This window comes from Python bivittatus, unplaced genomic scaffold (genome assembly GCF_059951505.1).
Source record: "Python bivittatus isolate LINGU-HERP-01145 unplaced genomic scaffold, Pbiv_v1 ctg000980_np1212, whole genome shotgun sequence".
NCBI lineage: Eukaryota > Metazoa > Chordata > Lepidosauria > Squamata > Pythonidae > Python > Python bivittatus.
Window position 1 is genome coordinate 3,214,628 of NW_028277125.1, and position 22,934 is coordinate 3,237,561.

The 22,934-nt window shown below is 41.8% G+C and overlaps 1 protein-coding gene across 5 annotated transcripts in view; it reads left to right on the forward strand.

Annotated features, from left to right (window-relative positions):
- The window catches only part of LRCH3 (leucine rich repeats and calponin homology domain containing 3), a 93,392-nt gene that overhangs the window by 30,779 nt on the left and 39,679 nt on the right, over nucleotides 1-22,934 (forward strand). For all 5 annotated transcript variants that reach the window (XM_088132326.1, XM_088132328.1, XM_088132329.1 and 2 more), the window contains exons 2-9: nucleotides 234-378; nucleotides 4,843-4,969; nucleotides 11,838-11,943; nucleotides 12,130-12,266; nucleotides 14,258-14,367; nucleotides 18,695-18,788; nucleotides 19,487-19,607; nucleotides 21,743-21,891. In XM_088132326.1, coding sequence (XP_087988452.1) covers nucleotides 234-378; nucleotides 4,843-4,969; nucleotides 11,838-11,943; nucleotides 12,130-12,266; nucleotides 14,258-14,367; nucleotides 18,695-18,788; nucleotides 19,487-19,607; nucleotides 21,743-21,891 — 989 coding nt within the window. The remainder of the gene's footprint in view (nucleotides 1-233; nucleotides 379-4,842; nucleotides 4,970-11,837; nucleotides 11,944-12,129; nucleotides 12,267-14,257; nucleotides 14,368-18,694; nucleotides 18,789-19,486; nucleotides 19,608-21,742; nucleotides 21,892-22,934) is intronic.

The window sequence follows — 22,934 nt, forward strand, 5'->3', positions numbered from 1 at the left end:
AGTTAAAACTAAATTTCATTGTGGAACGGAATTATTATTATGGTTGGTCGCGCAGTCAGCCAGTTGTTTAGACTGGATTTGGCATTTTTTTCCGCCAATCAAGTCCTTCCCAAGGACCTGGGATAGGCAGATTATTGATGACGCAACAACGATGATGATCCCATCTTTATCTTTATGTGCTTACTCTCACTTTGTTGAGTTTCATACTGTTTATTCCTTCTCTTCTCTTTCAGATTTATCACGGAACAGACTCTCAGAGTTGCCACTAGAAGCTTGCCACTTTGTTTCCCTTGAGAGCTTGAATTTGTACCAGAACTGCATTCGTTATATTCCAGAAGCCATTGTGAACTTGCAGTCGTTAGCGTTTTTGAATATCAGGTAATCATGTCATACCACCACTCCAGAGCCGCCTTGCCTTCCCAGGCTGCAGAGGGTTGGGCCCAGCAGAATTCTCAGGTTGTAGCGCCCTGAAGGGAGAAGGCTTGCGCGAAGGCATACCACTGGACGCGCCAAGAAAGCATTATTGGCAGTTCTTATATTGAATTGAAGGCTTTCCTGTAGCAGGTGGCCTGGCTGTCCAAGTCGCATTTTTATGTATTTGTTTGGGGTCTACATGGTGGGGGAATGCTGGCAGAGTTCAGAAATTTTCCTTGAGATTATTTGAAGAGGATTTGGTAACACCAGATTATTAAGTTACTGCAAAATACAGATGTTGTAGGATGAATGCCATGTCAGTCTATGATAGCAAAAAAACTGGAGTCTGGTAGCACCTTTTCCGACTGATGAATTTTATTCAAAGGCATAAGTTTTTGTGAGCTCATGTCATAGACGACATCTGATGAAATAAACTGGAGCTCACAAAAGTTTATACCTTTGAATAAAATGTGTTAGAAAACGTGCTACCAGACTCCACAAAATGCAGAAGTCACTTTTTTCCTGGTTCTTACTTTAAACTCATTATAGCACTTTTGTATTAACTAAGCTGATTCTAGTTCGTTTCTGGTCATAATTCAAGATGCTGCCCTTACTGCTAAAGTCCTAAACAGTTTGGGCTAGATGTATGAAACCTTGCCTCTTCATTTTAACCAATATGCCTGAAATGAAATAACTCTTTTGAAAGCCTTTCTGTGTAGGGGTCTGTTTCATATTTGAAATGGCCATTTTAAGTGACTTGAGTGTAAAATAAAACATGTCCCACAAGTTAATTTCGAGGTTGGAACAAAACATACTGCTTTGTTCTGATCCCGGGACAAAACTTGCCTGTTTCGAGCAATGGCGTTTCAAATGCCCTAGTCGTACAAATCACTCTTGAAGCAGGACATTCCAAACACGACATGGGCCACTTAAGCTTTCTGAGTTTGAAACAAAATGTGTGTGATTTGAGTGTTTTCTTGGTGGAATGAGGCCGACTCGACTGGTCCAGCTAGTTTGAGTGGGTCTGTTTTGTTCCATACCTGAAACAAAACATATTTCTCCTGCTGTGCAGATTCCCACTTCCAAGTGGTGCTTAATGCGTGGCTGTGCAGGATCCACTTTCTTTTGATGATTCCCCAGCTGGGGAGAGCATGTCAGACCTGTTCTTTATTTAGCTTTGGGCAGGCTGTTAAATGTTTTGTTTCATTTTCATGTGGTTTTCAGTGTCTTAGGAATGCTCTCAACTTTTAAACTTTTTCTTCTCATGGATTTAATGTTACCCGGTTTTCTAAAGTTTTAAACTGTAAGCTGTCGTGACGGGCTTTTCTCAGCTGAGTGATGTAGATAAATAATGCTGGTTTTGCACTTAAGTTTTCATACATAATTATCCTCCGGTGAACGTTTGGGATCCCTGATGACTTGATTGCAGGGTATTATAACTTACGGCACATGTGCTTTGTAATATCCTATATTCTGTGAAGAGGTGTTTTGTATACCTCAGCTAGTGACAAAATAAGTAATCAGAGTTTGGTTTAACTTGATCCTCCGGCAATTTATTTGTGCCTTACTTCCTTTGTCTTTTACAGCAAGTTTCCTTTAAAAAAAAAAAAAAAGGATGTGAGTCAGAGGACAACTTCCGATTGTTGTTCACTTCAAAATGTTTGTTTTGTACTGCTAGTTGACTGTGGGTAAACATGGAAGGTTAAGATTTCTTTTATTAAAAACAATGCATTTCACGTTGAAGGGGTCCTGTGGCGTGGTGTCTTTGGGTTGCTACTGGCCCATTTCCATTCGAAACGTTCCTCGTGGAGCAGCCCCCTCTCGGCCCTTTAGCGATCCACTAAAGCAGCTCTGAATTTCAAGCTCTATGATTGGGTGTTTGGCTTTTCCAAAGAGCCAGCTGGGTTATCCTTCTGCATTTCCCCTGGCTGCAAAAACAGATCCTGGCGTTTCCTGAGACAGGAGAGCATGTGGTGGAAGGAGGGGCTCTTGCGTGCCCGGTGCTAACTTTCCACAAGACGGTTAGTGAGGCTGCCGTATTGTCTTCAACCTCCATTTTGGTTTCCATAAAAGCTAGCAAACTAGTGACAACACAAGATGTTTGTGGATCAACAGCCCACTTTGTCACATTTTTTTATTTTTATATTCATTCATTCAATTTATCGTAAATCCGCTAGGACAAATACATGTTCTATAAAACATCCATGGTAAATTTAAATAATATATCACTAAATAAAGAACACCCCCCCCCTCCAACCAACACCAGTGAGTTTGATTCTGGTTGGACAGCGTGGCCCTGGAGTTATGTGGGTAGCAGGCTGTATAGTTCCAGGCCCCTACTTTGCATTGCACCCATAAGCCTATTGGGTGCCAGCGCAGGGCTCAAGCACAGGAGTAATGTAGTCTTGGTGGCACTTGCTGGCTATTCAGTGGGCCATTGCATTGTGAGTCTTGGGTGTTATATCCTGGAACAGGAATAAATATATTTTATTTACAGGTAAGGAGAGCTCAGAAGAAAATAAAGCATAGAAGGTACAGATCACGGTCATTACATTTAGATGAAAATATATATAGAAATTCTTGGACCGGTGCTCAACTGCCAGCTTTCAGCTGCATGAGTTTCCTCTTTATAAAACAGGCAGGAAATCCTTTTGCAATTGGACGCCACAGGGCTGCGGGAAACTTGGCGATGCAAGCCTGGAATTTTTAGCCCCTACTTTTTTTTTGTTTTTTTTTTGTATGTTTTAGTAAAATAATTGTGATTATCTTGTCAGATGCCTAAAATACCCCTTTCACTGGATTTTTTTTTTTTAATTTAAAACCTTCTTTCTCTAATCAGGAAGTTTCAGCAATCTTGTTTTGAGGCAGGGACTACAAAGAGGACCTTAGGGCTGTGTACAGATTGTGGCTCAGAGATTGCTCACCTAGCCACTCAAGGACAAACACAGAGTTAGGTTTGCAGGCTGAATATTTAGGTGATTCACACAAACTTGTTGAATTAATCCAGAAAGGACTAGAAATAAAAGAATAAAGATGAAGCAAATGCCTAGCCAGTTTTTACTGATGTACATTTGAACAAGCTTGCACACACAGATCACTTTCAGTGTTACAGAACTATTTCCCTAATAGTTAATAAAACATAGAATACCTTTTTATCAACAGATAGAAAAGAAGAAGTGTAATAGCTGTTCATCTGGGGCAGTTTTGCCACAGCTGCTGCAAGCTCAAAGAATGTAGACTTTAGATTCTTGAATTTTGAATTCCTTGATTTCTCATCAAAAGCTAGTCAGCAAAAATGGGGCTGGTAAATTCATGGTGTGGAAATTGTGGACAGGGAGGACTTCTTGGGTCACAGAGTTGGAACCAGGAGTTCCGTTCAAGTGATGCATCCTCGGGTTCCATGTCACGCCAAAGCCTTTGGGTGCTGTGCTCTATCTATGAGGGCTTCTCTCCTGCACACAGTCAAACTGACCTTGAGGAAGACCAACAGCACAGTGTGACTTTGCAGAGGAGAGGGGCTGCTTCCCAGGGCTTGTGTGGAGTCCTCTTCAGGCAGGTGCATCATCTGAATAGGACTCTGATTATCCATTCAAACTAAACACAAGAAGATTCAGGACTAAGAAAAGAAAGGACACAAAGTCAGACTGGGATTTGCTGCCAACAGTGTGGTGGTAGCTGTAAAAAAGAACTGAATAAATTCATGGTGGGTTGAGCTAAGAACGTTGATGACTTTGTGGCTGCTGATGACCTCCTTAACCATATGCCTGGCAACAACAGCGGAAAGGGATGATTGTCTGCCTCTCCGTGCTAATGACTTCCTGAATGCACAGGATTGGCCCTGAACAAGACAGAACACTGGACTGGATAGATCATTGACCTAATCCGTTGCTTAATCCATCGACAGAGGCTCGGGGCAGTCTGTTTTTACTGGAGCTAAGTAGCGTGCCATTGCAGTTTGTAATCTTTGGAGTCTATGTAGATCAAAAAGAGAGAGCCGGTGGTCCTTGTGCATGGATTTGGTATTGATTGCATGGATCGCCTTGCTTTATTGCCACTTTTGTAAGCTTATGAGGTTCCTTTAAAGTTATTGAGGGATGGACCTTTACAATACTTGGAATGGCATCTCCTTTAGGTGATACAGCAAGCAACTCTCTCTGAGTTTCCAAAGTGTAAAAAAAACAAATTGCAAATGGAATGACCTCTGCAGTCCTGTGAATCATAATTCTGAGGAGACGAGGAGAATGTTTACAGCACTACTCTTGTTTCTTTTTTAAGCCACAGAAATAAAATAAATAACTGCCCATGAGTTCAGGAATTCAGTTAAACTGGACAAAAATAAATAGTTACTACTCTTCCTTTAGAAAAAAGATATGTGCCCAAAATGTCCTCTTCTGACATCTTATTTCTTTTTTCCCCTCTCCTGAAAAGCCGTAATCAGCTCTCAACATTGCCTGTCCACTTGTGCAGCTTACCCTTAAAAGTTTTGATAGCAAGTAATAATAAACTGGTCTCCCTCCCAGAAGAAATTGGACAGCTCAGGCATCTGATGGAGCTTGTAAGTACATAAGTCTTTTACTAGTTCAGCTTTCGATTCTTTATTTTGTTCTCCTTATGGTTTTAGATTTTATAGGTGAATTATATTTTTCCAAAAAATTGACTTAATGGTAAATAAAATTAATGATTTATCAGTAGTGGACAGTGTTTGTCATGAAATAGGAATCAGATTAAGTATTTCTGTTTCTGTATAGATATCCTGATGTTGATGACCCTCTGCATCCCAGAACTGATGTTTACTGCCATTAATGTACTCTGACTTTAAAGCCTCATGCGTGGCTTCTCTGAGCTTCTTAATAGCAAGTGGGATATCTGCCACATTCTTGTGGTTTTTAGTTTACTTTTACGATAAGTTGCTAAAATAAGCATTGAGCTTATTTGAACAGTGAGATGTTGATCCATGAAAGAGAACGACAGGTAGTTTTAATAACAGATACAAGTAGTCCTCTGGTAACACCTGGAATTGGGACTGGAATTTCTGTTGCTAAGTGTAAAGCACGACATCACTTGACCACATTGCTTAGCAAAGGCAATTCCAGCGGTTCCTGTTGCTGCTGTTAAGCGAGGTTCGCAGGTCATTAACTGAATAGCTCCTCGCAACTTCCTACCAGCTTCCAACAACCAAAGTCAGTGGGGAAGCTGGCAGGAAATTGCAAGTCCCAGGCAGCTTGCAAGCAGGCTGGCAAGCAGGTAAGTGGTTGCTGCCAGGTGGGGGACAGTGTGAGGGGAAGGTGTGATGTGAGCACGTCGGGGCTTGGGGTGGCTGTTAGAAGGTGGGGGAGGGTGCGCAAGGGGCTGCTGCGGCGCAAGCACGATGGTTTGAGGGTGGCGGCTGTCAGGTGCAGGAGACTTACTAGAGTGACTTGGAACCTTCTCTGCCGGCTTCCCCATTGACTTTGCTTGTGGGAACCTGGCGAGGAAGGTCACAAATGGTGATCACGTGTCCATGGGACTTGCAACTGTCCTTAAGTGCAAGTTGGTTGCCAAGCTTCCAGATCACAATCACATGAGCATGGGGGTGGTTGTACAGCTGGAACTTGGAAGGCTGGTTGTAAGTATCACTCATTTCAGCACTGTCGTAACTTTGAGTGGTTGCTGAATGAGTGGTCGTTAACCGAGGACTACCTGTACTTCGTCCTCTTGACAGAATCTGTAAAGATATGCATGTTATCAAACTGTGAGTCTAACATTAGATTGTTATCAAAGTATCCTCTGAAGTTAAAATCAGCTATGCCCCCAAGTTAATTTCAGAAATTTGGATTCTGAACATACTTCAGTTGAAGTATCTTCAGAGATTCCATCCCATCTGCTGATTGGCAGATGGGAACTATATCTCTTATGCTAGGTGAGCCTTTTAACTGGCCACATATGAGATCTCTTTAAATATTTAAACATGGCAACTTTGATTCTCTTCCGGGCTTGAAAACATAGGTTGGAATTTTTTGGCATAGAACACACAATAGCAGTATTCACACAGCATACATATTCTGAATTAGTTGCAGATTTAGCAGCTGTAAGTCATGTAAAATGCTAGTTGATTGATTATGTGCCATCAGGTTGGTGTTGACTTTTAGCAACCACATAGATAGACCTTCTCCAAGTCTATCTGGCCCCAACCTGTCTTTTCAGGTCTCCCAAAAGTGAATCCATCAAGTCCATCCACCTTGCTGCTAGTTATGCTCTTTTTCTCTTTCCTTCCACCTCTGCCAGCATTATTGACTTCTCAGGGGAGCTGGATCTTTGGGTAATGTGTCCCAAATATGATAATTTGAGTATGGTCATTTGCACCTTGAGAACTCTGGATTAGTTTGTTCAGTGATCCATATGTAATTTTCCTGGCTTTCCATAGTATTCCCAAGAGTCTTCTCCACTGCCAGAGTTCAAAAGCATTAATAGTCTTTCTATCCTGATTCTTCAAAGTCCAACTTTCACTCCTGTAGAGTGTCATGGGGAATATGACTGCCTACATTATTCTGATCTTTGTAGGTATAGACATATCATAGCATCTGAATATCTTTTCCAAGGCCTTTATTCCTACCCTACCCTACTAATGCTAGTCTGCAACATATTTCTTGAGTGCTGGGTCCTTCCAGATTGTTGATCCTAGAAGGCAGAAGCCATCCACCTCTTCACCCTGTCAGTGTTAAGGCTGGTTGCTCTACCTGTCTTAATTAGTTTGCTCTTGCTTATATTGAATCTTAGTCCCATCTTTTCACTGCACTCCTTTACTTTCATTACTAGAGGTTGCAGATTATTTCCATTTTCAGCTGTCAGAGTAGTCATCAGCATAGTGTGGGTTATTAATGTTTCTTCCTTCAGTTGTAAAACCATTCTCATCTTCTTCCAGTCTAGCCTCCCTCAAAATACAGTGGGGCAAAAAAGTATTTAGTCAGCCACCAATTGTGCAAGTTCTCCCACTTAAAAAGATGAGAGAGGCCTGTAATTTTCATCATAGGTATACCTCAACTATGAGACAAAATAAGGAAAAAAATCCAGAAAATCACATTGTCTGATTTTTAAAGAATTTATTTGCAAATCACGGTGGAAAATAAGTATTTGGTCACCTACAAATAAGCAAGATGTCTGGCTCTCACAGACCTGTAACTACTTCTTTAAGAGGGTCCTCTGTCCTCCACTCGTTACCTGTAGTAATGGCACCTGTTTGACCTTGTTATCAGTATAAAAGACACCTGTCCACAACCTCAAACAGTCACACTCCAAACTCCACTATGGCCAAGACTAAAGAGCTGTTGAAGGACGCCAGAAACAAAATTGTAGACCTGCACCAGGCTGGGAAGACTGAATCTGCAATAGGCAAGCAGCTTGGTGTGAAGAAATCAACTGTGGGAGCAATAATTAGAAAATGGAAGACATACAAGACCACTGATAATCTCCCTCGATCTGGGGCTCCATGCAAGATCTCATCCTGTGGGGTCAAAATGATCACAAGAACGGTGAGCAAAAATCCCAGAACCACATGGGGGGACCTAGTGAATGACCTGCAGAGAGCTGGGACCAAAGTAACAAAGGCTACCATCAGTAACACACTATGCTGCCAGGGACTCAAATCCTGCAGTGCCAGACGTGTCCCCCTGCTTAAGCCAGTACATGTCTGGGCCTGTCTGAAGTTTGCTAGAGAGCATTTGGATGATCCAGAAGAGGATTGGGAGAATGTCATATGGTCAGATGAAACCAAAGTAGAACGTTTTGGTCTAAACTCAACTCGTCGTCTTTGGAGGAGAGAGAATGCTGAGTTGCATCCAAAGAACACCATACCTACTGTGAAGCATGGGGGTGGAAACATCATGCTTTGGGGCTGTTTTTCTGCAAAGGGACCAGGGCGACTGATCTGTGTAAAGGAAAGAATGAATGGGGCCATGTATCGTGAGATTTTGAGTGAACACCTCCTTCCATCAGCAAGGGCATTGAAGATGAAACATGGCTGGGTCTTTCAGCATGACAATGATCCCAAACACACCGCCCGGGCAACGAAGGAGTGGCTTCGTGAGAAGCATTTCAAGGTCCTAGAGTGGCCTAGCCAGTCTCCAGATCTCAACCCCATGAAAACCTTTGGAGGGAGTTGAAAATCTGTATTGCCCAGCGACAGCCCCAAAACATGACTGCTCTAGAGGAGATCTGCATGGAGGAATGGGCCAAAATACCAGCAACAGTGTGTGAAAACCTTGTGAAGACTTACAGAAAACGTTTGACCTCTGTCATTGCCAACAAAGGATATATAACAAAGTATTGAGATGAACTTTTGATATTGACCAAATACTTATTTTCCACCATGATTTGCAAATAAATTCTTTAAAAATCAGACAATGTGATTTTCTGGATTTTTCCCCCCATTTTGTCTCTCATAGTTGAGGTATACCTATGATGAAAATTACAGGCCTCTCTCATCTTTTTAAGTGGGAGAACTTGCACAATTGGTGGCTGACTAAATACTTTTTTGCCCCACTGTATATTCAGCGCATATCATTTGAATAAATTAGGAGACGGTATACAGCCTTGTCTCACCCATTTGCTAAACTGGAGCCATTCTGTTTTGCCATGTTCCATCTGAATTGTGACTTTCCATCCTATGTATAGGTTTTACGTGAGGACAATTAGAAGTTCTGAGATTTCTATTTTCCTAAGGACAAACCACACCACCAACCACACAATCAAAGATCTTTCTATAGTCAATCAAGCACATACCAACTTTTTGGGGGGGATATTTTTTGGGTTTATCAGTTCTCCATTGTGCATCAACAGTGTCTTTTGTTCTTTGGCCTATTCTAAAACCAGTCAAAACATCTGCCATTTCCCTTTCCATGCAGTGCCGTGATCTGCATTGGATGATCCTAAATGTTATTTTGCTAGCATATGAAATTAAGAACATTGTGTGATAGTTTGCACACTCTGTTAAGTCTCCTTTCTTTGGTATTGGTTTGTAGACTAACCTCTTCTAATCTGTTGGCTATGGTGTTGTTCTCCAGATTTGTTAACATAGTTTGGTGAGAACCTTTGCTGATTTCTGTTGTTGGCATACATCTGTAGATAAACCATTTAAGTTAGTAATGACTGCTGATCTAACTTTGACTTCTATTACTAGACATCAAATACTGACAGGTCATTCTCTTGCTTCATTTCTGTTTCCTAAGCCATTTGACTCCTTGATATTTCCAACTTTGGTATTCTAATCTCCAACCACAAGCAATACATCTTGCTAGCATGTTCTGTTGATTGTCTTGATAGCAGTGTGACTGCCTCTGAAGGTCATTTGGCTGAGAGACTAGTGAGCTTCCATATGCAGTTGGTTGGCCCTGTGAGAACAGATTGCTGGACTTGATGGGCCAGGGGTCTGATCCAGCAGGATACCACTTATGTTCTTATGATTTCAGATTGGACTTGACCATGAAACTTGTCAACTTCCTCTTTTTCTGCATCAGTGATTGAAGCCTAGAGTTGGATAATCATTATATTAAAAGGCTGTCTAGAAAGTCTGATTGCTAATATTTGGTCATTGACTGCATTGTACCAATAAATGTCCTTGCTGCATCCTTCCTGGCTATGAAAGCAGTGTCATTTGTTTCTCGTGCCCTGAGTAGTAAAGAGTATGATCCTCTGGCTGAAAATGTCCAATCCTAGTCCATCTCAGTTCACTGATGCCTAAGAAGTCAATGTGTTCATTTCACCTTTCACTATGTCAAGCTTTCTCTTGTTGACACTCCTTACATTCCACGTTCCCAGTATAATTTTGTCTTTACAGCTTTGGATTTTCTTTTCCTGCATGGCAGCATCAGCAATTAGACGTTCAAAGGCTTTAATCCAGCCACGTCATAAACATCTTTAGTACTCCAAAAGATCCTCAGCTCTGACTCAGTAGCATGTTGAGTGCCATCTAATCTGAAGTGCTCATCAGCCAGCACTATATCATTAATCACGTCATGTTGTCCATCCATGTGGTTTTCTTGGTAAAATATGGGAGTGATTTACTATTGCCTTTTCCTGCACAGTATGAAATGGTGCATTTGCTGCTGTCATTAAAGATACCTTCCAGGATCATCTTATATCGCTTCTGCCCAGTATAGATGCCTGCTTGCTTCAGATGGGCAGCTGGGATGACCTTCACACTTTGGGTGACCCTGCTGGGAATATATACTCTTGGCATATTCTCACCTAAACAGTTTTTCGCTCATCCCTCCCAGGAACATGCCTCCACCATAATAAGGCAGCAATACATAACAAGTATTTATTGTTAATTTGGGGAGCATGGGAAGGCATCGCAGGTTGTATAACCCAGGCTATTTGGTTAGGTGAATTTTCATTATTTATTTATTTAAAAGATTTATATGGCCACCCATCTTGGAAAACACAACTCTGGGTGGCTCACAACAATAATAAAATTAAAAACAGTCAAAACAAGGCAACCAAGAAAAACTAGGGGTGTAATCCACCATCTCCGTCCATCTATGCAATCCCTGGGCTATATTATGCAAACCCTGAAAATATTTAATTCAGTAACTAGCTGAACTGTGTTGTGTGAATACGCCCAGTATGTTTTCTATGCCACAATCAATTTTTCTGGTATTTATTGAGTCCTTTATGGAAATGTATTGCTGCTGTGTTTGTTCTCCTAATAAAGCCAGATTTAGACAGTTCCATTGCACACACACCTTAATGTAAGTTATTTTATGTTAAGTTATTTTATTTCCTTGATTTATAGACTCTGAGTTGACTTATAACATAAACTTAAAATAAAAAGGGTCAGTAACATAAATAGCAAGTTCCTGATGTACACCATTCAGGTAGCTGGATGGTGTACATCAGGGCCTTGCTATGAATGTTACTGACCCTTTAGAAAGATATTTGGAGACATCTGAATTCAGGCAGCTGAATCTTCAAATGTCCCCAAATATCTTTCTGAAGAGCCAAATATATAGTACGGAGGGGTTGGTCCAAATATTTGGTGATACACTGTTCCAGAGACAGGGAGCCATCACTGAAAGAGATTGGGAACAGAGTCCCAGTATATGACATTATCTCAAATTTCTAGTAAGTTCACTGTATTAGATCTCACTGGGCCGGCAGGTTCAACTTGAAGAAGCTGATCGCAAAGATATCCAGATCCTGGGCCATGCAGATCTTCTGCCTCTGACTCAGTTAAAGAGCAGGAAATGGGAATGTTAAAGATTGTAGAATTGGGGAGACTGGGATATGTGCCCATGAACTGTATCCAAAGGGGGTTGAGATGGATGTAAAGCTTGTGACTTTCCATTTATGGAGAAATCTTTGAGCCTCTGAAGGGCTTTTTTCACATGAAGGCCCACCGTGAGAAAAAAGGTGAACGTTATTAAATTGACTGCGCCTCTGTTTTCCAGGATGTCAGCTGCAATGAAATACAAACAATTCCACCCCAGATTGGCAATCTGAGTTCCTTGCGGGATCTCAACATCAGGAGGAATCATTTGGTACATTTACCTGAAGGTAAAATACACACACACACACACACACACAAAGACAGGAAAGTTGTATGTCACTGCTCTTTTGCTGAATATTCGTTAAAATGTGCTTGTTTTTAAATGTGAATGACTTATTTCTTCCATAACTAGCTGACCTATAACATTTTTTTATTGTGTTGTCTGTTGTGTGTATGTGCGTGTACACCTGCAGAGCTTGCTGAGCTGCCTTTGATTCGGTTAGATTTCTCCTGCAATAAAATCACAACAATCCCAGTTTGTTACCGGAACCTCAGACACTTACAGACAATCACCTTAGATAACAACCCCTTGCAGTCTCCCCCTGCCCAGGTAATGTATAATGAAGTGTTGTACAAATCTTGACTAAAATGCGGTTTCTCTAAACCAATCACATTATTTCATTGGAGAAAACCTTGCTTTTAGCTTAAAGCGGTGTTGTCCAAACTTGGCCACTTTAAGACAAGTGGACTTCAACTCCCAGAATTCCCCAGCCAGCATGGCTAAAGTGGCCAAGTTTGGACAACACTGGCTTAAAGCAAACTTTCTGGTGTTTTTGCACTGTTGCATTATTGTTAAGAGTGTGGCATTAGATGTGTTCTTTGTGGGCAAGTTGCTTAAGATAGAACTCGCTCTGGACAGGAGAAGGTCCATGGAAATTCATCCTACTATTTAAATCTCAGAACCGGGAGGCTAAAAATGGCTGTACATTCTGTTGTTTTGCTGTTGCCATGAGTTGTGGTAATTGATGCTCTCTGTGCAACTCTATAATGGCCCTATTCAGAAATTATGCTTAAATAGAATACAGTAGCATGCTTATGCGGCATGGAGCCACCCCCAACAACTGTGTATGTGCCAACCCGATTCTGTAGATCCTGAAACTCCTCTTGCAAGCTGCAGGCGATTACCCTCCACTTAATCAGAAGCCCTCAACTATCATGAAACAGGGCCTAAAGAGTCAGCTTGAGGCTTTTGCATTTGAAGTCCAAAAATGAAACTATAATTAATAACCGGTTAAAGCAAATTATTAAATCCCATGTGAGATTAATAGTATACAGGGCAATCAGATAAAAAGCAGTTGGCAATTTACAGGGAATGTAGCACCAAGGGTATTTGAAGCTAAATTGAGGCAAACTGGAGAATTCAGCATATTCAGTTCAGTGACAGAAAGATGAAGCTGGAGAAGGAGGCAGAAAGAGAAGAAGCAGTCACCACCAAGAGATGCAGAATTTTGGAGGCTTCCTGCCATAGCAAGGAGGGAGAGGAAGGTACAAGATGTAGCATTTTCTCTTTCACACACACATACATGCAGACATGCTAAAAGGAATCACCATTTGCACAGGTACCACTTCACAAAACTAGAGATAACGTTTCTGGATTGAGAAGAGAAAAGAAGGGAATCACCTTTCCTTTGCAGCGCTGAGCTGCTGGTGCAGAGAGTTCTGGCCTTGAAGTTGGTGTTAGACGGACCCTCCAATAGTCAGAGAAGGAAGACGGGGGTCCTTATCAGTAGCCGCTGTCTAGAGCGCTTTGGCTGGTCCACTCGGTGTCCTGAAGCCATGTTCTCCTGGGGCTGGAGACATGGTCCAGTTCAAGGGTGGGTCTCTGCTCCTTTGCCTGATTTTGGGCCCACCTGATCAGGTGAAACCAGCTGAGCAACTGTAACTGTAATTTATTTAAAAATGCTTTCCACAGTTTGTGGCAGTTTACGGTAACATTAAGGAACAGAATAATGTCTCCGCGAATAAATGCTGCACTCTTAAAATTGTATGTCCACAATAATTACTGTATAGAATAGAGATGACCTAAAACTTTGAATTTCTGGAGGGAAGTACTCTCTCCCACCAGGCAAATCCTATGCTTTGTACAGAAGAAGAAGAAGATCTTCTAATCCCTTTCAAAGTTTTGTTCTGCTTTTGTTAGCTCACAGTTTACCTCTCGCAGTACATGCAGCAGGCTTTAGTACTAGGATTGCATTGAACCGTGCCCTTTTATATAGAAAACTTTCCTCCATTAAAGACTATGTCTTTAATCACCTCCTGTCATATATTAAACTGGATCAGATTTCTTCCCTTAAGACCCATGCCAGAGCGTGGTGCTGTAATCTTCTGAAAGAGTACAAACTTTATTGTTAAAACCAGGATTTAGATTTTCAGTTGTGGTTTTATATCTGATTCCCCCTAAATCTGTGGGTCTGTAATTTTTTAGTCACTCTGGGGGAGGAGGAGGTGGGGTATCTGCTTTGCCTCACTTTATAAAAATAGGTTTAGATTTAATATACACTGCATTGCTTTCAAAATGCTTTGCTTTTTTTCCCCTTTCAGATATGTATAAAAGGAAAAGTACACATATTTAAGTATCTGAATATGGAAGCGTGCAAAGTGGTGCCAGACCTTCCAGATTACGATAGGCGACCAATGGGGTTTGGATCATGGTAAGCATCCACACGCTTTAAATTCGCGTTGAACTTTTAGCCCCAATTCTCTGTTAAGGCATCTGTGCTATTTGGGGCAGGATCGCTAGCCGGTGTTACTCTGGGTTCTTAACCTTTTGTGTGGAATTGCATCATTTTTCTGGTCTAATCACAGGTGTAAATGCTGACTTCTGCCCCTGTCATCAAGCTGTGTTGTTCTTGGCAGGCTCTCTTTTGGCTTGGCCCAGTAACATGCATCTCTTGAGCAGTCACATCACGAGTTGCTAAATTGAGATGAGGGGCGCTGGGAGGGCAGCTTGTGTTGATATGATGCACTGCAAAGTGATGCAAGGTAATGAGGCGAGACGAGAAAAGAGAAGCGGTGCAGATGCAGTGATCCTGCCAAGCCCTGCTGCGGGACAGATGATTTAAGCTGGGGTATTGAAGTCCATGAAAGAGAAGTTGGAGAACTATGTCAGACCCCAACCAAAGTAAATACATTCCTGTAGTTTTTTTCTGGGAGGCTGAAAAAGAGAACATTTCAGTCTGAGGTCAGCAGGTTTGCTGGAGCTTGGGATTTTTTAATCTCACATTGCTCCTGTGTGTGGGCCTGTCTGTATTTCTTTGTATCAGAGAGGACATACTGCTGCCATATCGTTCCTTGAGATGGTCGCGTACCTCTTTCTCTCCTCGCCTTCTATTCCTACACTCCTCCCTCCCTAAGTTACGGCATAGGGCAACTGAAGCCCTTTCAGAGAAGGTTAGTTTGAACCAATGGCTCAGATGGCAGAATCAGATTTGGGCCTCTAATGAAGTTATGTCTAATTTTCATCTTAATAAAGAATTGGCTACACATCTGGTCGCACAGAGTAGGGCTCTTAGAAATTCAAACTGAGCTGCTTCGAAAGCGGTCGCATTGCAATAGCTAGAGATCTGTGCTCTACGCAGCAGATAACTCACTAAGTAGCTCTGAAGATTTTAATCGTGGCTGTTTTGTGCCTGTTACTGCTGTGAGTTGCGAATTGATGGATGATGTTTGTCACACTTCAAGCATGCAAGGATATCGATCTCATTTGTTCAAATCAGCATGTTAAGGCTTGAAATACTGTTCCTGTGCATTTGAATTACCTGGCTAGTATGGTGCTGATATTGCCAGGAGTGGCAATTTTCCAGGAGTGGTAAAGTGTAAAGGACTCTCTTGAAAATAGTATAACTTTAGCCCAAACATACAAACAGTAACTCTGTCTTGCTGGGGTTCAACCTGAGCCTTTTCCCTACTGCCTGGTCCCCTTACAGCCTCTAGGGATTGAGACAAGTCAAGGACATCTTCAGCCAGTCCCTCAGTGGCAATGTGTAATTGAGCATCAACAGTATACTGATAATGCCTCACCCCAAACTCCAGAGAAGCTTCATGGAAATGTTAAACAGCAAGGGGGAGAGGAGTGATCCCTGTGACAGCCCACACAGGAACATCCCTCCCCCGAGTCCCCGAAGGAGCAGAACCTCTGTGAAACAGTGCCTCTGATCTCTAACCCCTGCAAGCTGTTCATCAACTATGGTTGATGTTGCTGAAGGCCACTGAGAGGTCCAAAGGTTCCAGGAGGGATGGTGCCTCCATACAGGTCCCAATAAAGATCATGAACTAGAGCAGCCAGCAGTGTCTCAGTCCCATGCCTAGATTTGAAACTGGACTGAAAGGGGTCCAGATAATCTGCTCCCTCCAAGGTGCTTTGCAACCTTCCCAACAGGTGCACAATAGCCTTCCCTAAAAAGGGGAGATTGGAGACTAGGTGATGGTTATCAGACACAGCAGGATCTAGAAAGGCCCTCTTAAGGGGAGGGTGGATCACGGTTTCCTTCAAAGCTGTGGGCATAACCTCCTCCTGAAGTGAAGTGTTGAGGGCTCCTGGATCTAGCTTGTCACACCTGTACCTGCTCCCCCAGAGTACAACTCTCCAAATGCCGAGGCAGCATATGACCAGTGGCACTTGATTGAGGAAGGCCACTAATTAACAGTCGCTACACATTCTGCGTTGTGGTTCTCACCAGAACAGCACAGTTAGAATGGAGCTATGCAGCTTTGGAAATTCAAACAAAGAGAAACCGGCCTCTTTCACACATTTGGTGTCAGCTACTTGGGAGTGCATGTGGCCCACACTATGAATCCTTGCAATGCACTTTGGGTCATAATCCCTTCCTGAGATCTCTTCTGCTTCAGATTGCAGTATTTTCAGAGGCATGACGCAGTAGAAATAACTATTATTGCACATATTATTTCTCACACCAGTGGTTTTTAAAGCAAGGGACAACCAGCCAGGGAATGGTTAGCAAGCCTTGCGTGAAGCCAACTTGGCTACTTGTTGTTGTTGCAGATCCACTGCGGATTTCCCTAGGGCATCAGGGACTCTGGGGCAGATGATGCTTTGTTAAATGTCCGCTGGCAGTGGGTCGGATGTGTCCTTTGTTATACTGGTGCTGATTGAGGCAGTTTCCAAATAAGAGATCTCTGAAGTCGTAGTATTGAGCTGTCTGGTCACCGTACGCAGGGAGAGAGGCTGGTCTGTTTCCTCTCACTCAGCACCTTCTCGCCCTATGTCATGACTGTGTCTAATGATGTAGTCAGTTTCATGGATAGAAGCTACACAGCCAGCGTGCTGGGAGCTCACTTGAGATATGTTTGCAGTATTTTGTGAATTATTGATGCATAATACTAAAGTGGTTGTATTTGGTCTACTATTTTTTTATTAATATCTTGGGAAACCTGATCCAGTTTTCTGAAGTCCACTTGAGAGGTTTGTATTGGTAGACACAATTTAAATGTATCCCAACTTACCAACAGAAGAGAATCTCTGTAGCTCAGGGTTGAACTGTGGAGTCCTGGAGTTCTCTGAGCTTGGCTATTTTCTTGCAAACGTTTCATTACCCGGCTGGGTCACATCTTCAGTGCTTGAATGGAGTGGGGTTTGCTCTCTGTTTATATAATGTGGCATGCCCTGCCAATGTTTGTGTGGGGTGTGGGTTTGGTTTTGTTCTATTTTTTTTCCCTCTGGTAGTTCCTTGTTTAGGGCATTGTTTACTGCTTGTATGTCTGGTGGTAATCTTGGTGTTAATCTCTGCTTATGTGTGTAGATGTTGTTGATCTCTATGTGCCTGTTGGTGGCTGCCTTGTCTGAATACCTAGCTTCCAGGAATTCCCTCGCATTTTTGGATTTAACTTGGTCTAAGATGCTGACAGTTTCAGTACAGTACAATAGTGTACACATTATTCAAAAGAGACAATAAAAAGGAAAACAAAAGACCAGAACATCTCCTCATCAGCAATCACCACCCAGATAAGCAGAGATTAACTCCAGGATTACCACCAGACATACAAGCAGTAAGCAATGCCCTAAACAAGGAAACAAAACCAAACTGACACCCCCAACACTGGCAGGGCATGCCACTGTATATAAACAGAGAGCAAACCCCACTCCATTCTAGCACCGAGGATGCTACTTAGCCGGGTAATGAAATGTCTGCAAGAAAATAGCCAAGCTCAGAGAACTCCAGGGACTCCACCATATCCCAACTTAGTTTATTAGCTTATGTGCTGTAAAAAAGGCTTGCCATGACTTTTTTAAAAGCTGTTGCTGTTGAATGTTTTATTCCTCCAAATGTGCCAAGTGTATGCAAAATGTTTGGAAATCAAACCACTTGGAGTTTAAGACAGGTCGTTCTCACCTTGAAATGATTCTGCTGTGAGTTTGGAACAACTGTGGAGCCAGCCCCCTTGTGAACTCACGACTTTTGGAGACCTCTAATGCCAAAGGCCCTGCTGTTCCTTGACTTAAAGAACATGCCCACTGTTTGGGTTGGGTGGCCATACAAGTTCTTTAAATAGACACATCCTTTTAGATAGGCCAAGATGAAAGGGAGAAGGTATAATGCAGCTTTGCATAGCCTTGTATCCACCAAGACCTGGTTTTTGAGCTTGTAAGACCAAGGCTGTGCTGAATGGGAACTAGGAGTGGTAGTTCAGTCCTGTAGGAGGGTACCAAGTTGGGAACAGTTGATGTGGTAAAATAAATGTGAAATGAAATGATGGCATTGTCTGGAAAATACCACTTGGCTGATACCTTGCACAGTTCAACCATACTTGTATGCTTAGCAGACCAAGGTAATAGAAGTGCAACAATAGTTGTGCAACCGAAAGGGGGGGGGGAAACCCCACTTTTGGAAGAACGAGTCCTCTTTGTAGGATCATGTTCAGCATAGAAAACACCCTGAAAGGGCTGAACGTGCCCTTTGTGTTCCTGCCTAATATCAGATGTTTCCCAAAGAATTTCTTCTTTCCTTCTCTCTTTGATAGCCATGAAGATCTATATTCTAGTCGACCATATGGAGCACTGGATTCTGGCTTCAACAGTGTAGACAGCGGAGATAAGAGGTGGTCAGGAAATGAAGTAAGTGTGCTTGGTTTGCTTTTGTCTGACAGATAATTGTATATAGGAAAGAGGGGGAGGAACAAGGTGGAATAGGTGGAGGAGCAACATTTCAGAGCCCTGTCGTCTTGAAGCATCTTATTTTGCTTTTGCATAAGGCCAGTTTGTCGCTTCTGTCTCTGAAATCACAAGAAATTTGAGGCTAAGGCTCGTTCATTGAAGTAATTCCCTTTCAGAATTTTTCCTGCTAATAGAACTTAAATTGGCCAAACTGAAATTGTTACTCTAATGGTGGGAATTTGGAAGCAGTGTGTTAGGATATTTGTTGATAGGAGCAAAAGTATACTGTCCAGGTTGAGTTGCTGTACAAGCATACCAAAAGGAGTGATGTTCTTTGAAGTGGGTCCTAACTGTCGCTAGTCTGGAGGTAGATTTCTGCCACTTTTCTGACATCCAGTTTTATGTGTCCTAAGAAATTCACTGAACTGAGCTAAGAAATAAAACCTCTAGTTCTAGAACTGAGTTTTACTAGTGGGGAAAAGCTCATGTGAATTCTTCAATCAATCCTGTATGCACTGCTTAGTCTGTGTGTATTTTAAACCTCTCCAATGACTTAAAGGTTCAGCTTTTTCCAGGAAAGTGTTGGAGTAGTAAAGATTCTGTCTCAAAAGTTTAATCAAAAGAAAAGAATTTGACCACTGGCTTTCTTTTGAATGAAGCCTACAGATGAGTTTTCTGACCTTCCCCTGCGAGTAGCAGAGATCACAAAAGAACAGAGGTTGAGAAGAGAGAGTCATTACCAGGAACATAGAGGGAACACGCTGATCACAAATGGTGGAGGTAATAGGTGTCATTCGGTGGCTCCCTTTCAAATGCATGTTTTTAGGTGATTTGGGTCTGAGAATTGCATATACCCAGACCCCCGCTCCTGTTTTTGAGATGAGAAATTCTGAGAATTATGGCTAAATAGATATATTTGAAATATTTTACCCTGCCTCAGGGTGCCTTAAAAATTTTAAAAGCACATAAAAATTCGAGCTGGGCTGCTCTTTTCAGCCACCCCCATATGTGGGAAATAATCTGTTAAACGGATGGTCTGCTAATACCTTGAAAATAATTGGATGATTTCAGCAGCTTTATTATTTGCTTTGGGTTCCTTGATGTAGTGGTTTGGCTTTGGGGATAATTGTAGGTCCAGTCAACCAAAGGATGAAATAGAACTATATTTTATTAGATCCTTCAGACAACTCTCCTTGCTGGCTTCAGCAGCCTTAGTTCCCAACGGCTGTGCTTCCAACATTCCCCTGGAGTCCTAAAAAGAACAGCCCTGAATTCAGCAAAGTATCAACCAAATCCTGGTCTGGCTTCTGTGAGCTCGGGACATTATAATGGATTTTTCAACAAGTCCTTGGTTACTACAGGAAAAAAATTGTTGAGGAGAAAAAGTCATATGGCATTTGGGCCTAGCCAATCCAGTAGAAAGGAACTTGGTTACCTCTTGTTCCCTCAGCACATTCTCATGTATTTTTAACAATACCAGGAAAAGTTATGTGTTTGAAAACGGTGAGGCTGGGAAATAGGGTGAAATAATGCTTGTAACTTGGAAATTGAGTCTGCTTGAGTGTGATTGATATCTTCTGTGCACCTTTTTCAAACTTCTTTCTCCATTTTATGTAGTTTGTTTCTCATCTAATTAAAGGCGATTCTTAAAAGAATGGGGAACCTCAGTCTCTTTAAGTGTTGGGTGAAACACGGTACTTTTACTGTATAAGGTTTACCATGACGCTAAAATGGGAAAACCTCACAGACTTACAGGAACAATGCTGAATCAAAATGCCCCAGTTCTCATAATGAAAACAACATCCATTGGGGTTTGACTTCTAATTCTATATGCTTAAGAATGTGTTCCTCAACTTCTTCTCTTACAATACATTATTGGTTAATGCTTAATGTTTCCATTTAATATCTCATATTTGACAGTGATTATGTGCCACCAAGTCAGTATTGACCCCTTAGCAGCTAGTGAAATATTAAATGGAGGCAAAGAAACATTAAGTAAGGGTCATAAAATATTGTAAGAGAAGAAGTTGAGAAACACATTCTTAAGTGCGTAGAATTAGAAGTCAAACCCCAATGGATGTTGTTTTCATTATGAGAACTGGGGCATTTTGATTCAGCATTGTTCCTGTAAGTCTGAAGTTTTCAACAAGTATTTGAAAGTAGCAAAGCAGAAAATAGAATTGCAAAGAACTTGATTGCGCAAATAAATTTTGGATACTATAAATTTTGGATACTTGCATAAGCATTCTACAAATCATAGGCCAATTCCACTAATTATTTTGGTGATTCAGGTTGGCCAGCCTGGGATCTTCCTGTCTACTGGTTTCATATTCCTGAATCTCCCGTTAGTTCACAGAGCTATTGCAGAGTTTTCTGAGCTCATAGGTCCTGGAAAAGCCTGGAGAAAAAATGATTGTTTAAAGCCCTTGATGATAAAAAGCTGGATCAACCCACAGTCTACAAAATATAATTTTAGAATTGCCTCAAATGATAATCCTGTTGCTTCCAAATGATTGATAAATCAAGGCTACTGTGTCAAAGCAAGGATTACTCCTCTACACCCACCCACCCACCCCTGGACTCTGCTTGTTAACTACTATAAAACACTAATTTTTGGTTACATTGATTCCCATTAAACCCTCCAACTTGGTAGGTTTTGAATAAAGTTTAATAGTTGAAAGTTTCTCTTTTGGCAGCACTGCTGTTTATAGAGATCCAGATAAAGATTTTGCACAGTGTTTACAAAAGCTGGTCTGCAGCAAGATTTCTTAATCTGATTTTGCATACATATCAAAACCTGGGGGTTCGTGTGAGAAAATGACCATTTTTGAGACTTTGTCTACAGCATGATTCTTCTCGGCTCTGTCGTCCTGATTGTGTCTTATCTCCTAACTCTTTCCCTTCTGCGTGTCCAGTGGAGCAGGATCTGGATCAGATCGACTTTATTGATAGCTGTGTCACGGAAGAAGAGGAGGAAGAGGAGAGGCAAGGCAAATGCAGGCAGTCAGACAGCCTCAGCTCACAATTCATGGCCTACATTGAACAACGGCGAATCTCTCATGAGGTGGTGCTTCCTTTTAAATTGGTTTGTGTGTGTCCTTGCGTCCAGGCCCTGTGAAAGTCCTTTGCTGTGAACTGAATTGATCTTTCCTGTCGAAGGGTTTTAACAAGGAGATTTGGAGCACTGCTGATTTTCTAACTGTCCTTTGAGCAACTCAGGTTCTACTGCAGTGTCAACGGGCTTGACATATTCTCATGGCCGATTCATAGGGCTGCTTTTAACTGCAGTTGGAGCTTTATGTGATGGCCGTGCCCAATGTTGTCTAATCAACTATCTGTCTGGGAACAAAATCTATAAGACAAAAAGGTGGTGGGGCAATTTTGAAAGATGTTCTATGCTTGATGGTTACTTTTCCTTGCCTAATCTCCCAAGTGACTTTTTGGAGGAACTGGGGAGTCAAATGCTTAATAAGGCAACCCTTCTAATTCATTGTAATGTGGCCTTTGGTTTGCACAGAATGGCTTGGATGTCATACTTCTAATCTTAGAGTTATCTCGGGCTTTTGCGGATAACCCTTATTGCCTTCAGTCCTCAAGTTGGATACTATTTACTATTTCAGATTCTTATCAAGAGCTAATGTTATTGAGCGGCCTCAATCATGGTTAAAGCCAGCAAAGAAAATAGATCCCTACTTTGGGGAATTCTTATGGAATGGCTCTTGGAATGTGTATAGACTAAATCATACACAATAACTGTGGAGTGGGTGTGCTACTGAACAATTCTGTGATTTTAATCATGATGACAGCCTGTTGTTTTGCATATCAAATTATTGGTTGCCTTAATAAGGTAGCAGTGAAGAAAACAGGAATGGGGAGATATCCAGCCCAACCTTTTCCAGGATGAGGCAGCTTCCACATTGTGCATTCTCAAATCCCAGAGTAAAATTAGTTTGCCCCAAACATAAAAAAGAATGAAGAAAGAAGAGGCTGGGGGTACCTCTGTTAAGGTTCAGAGGTAATAGAATAGACAAGTTTTGCTAATTTTTGCTAGTGGAAAAATTTTGGAGAGGTTTGGGGTGGAGGAAATCTAGGTCACAAGCGTGCCCC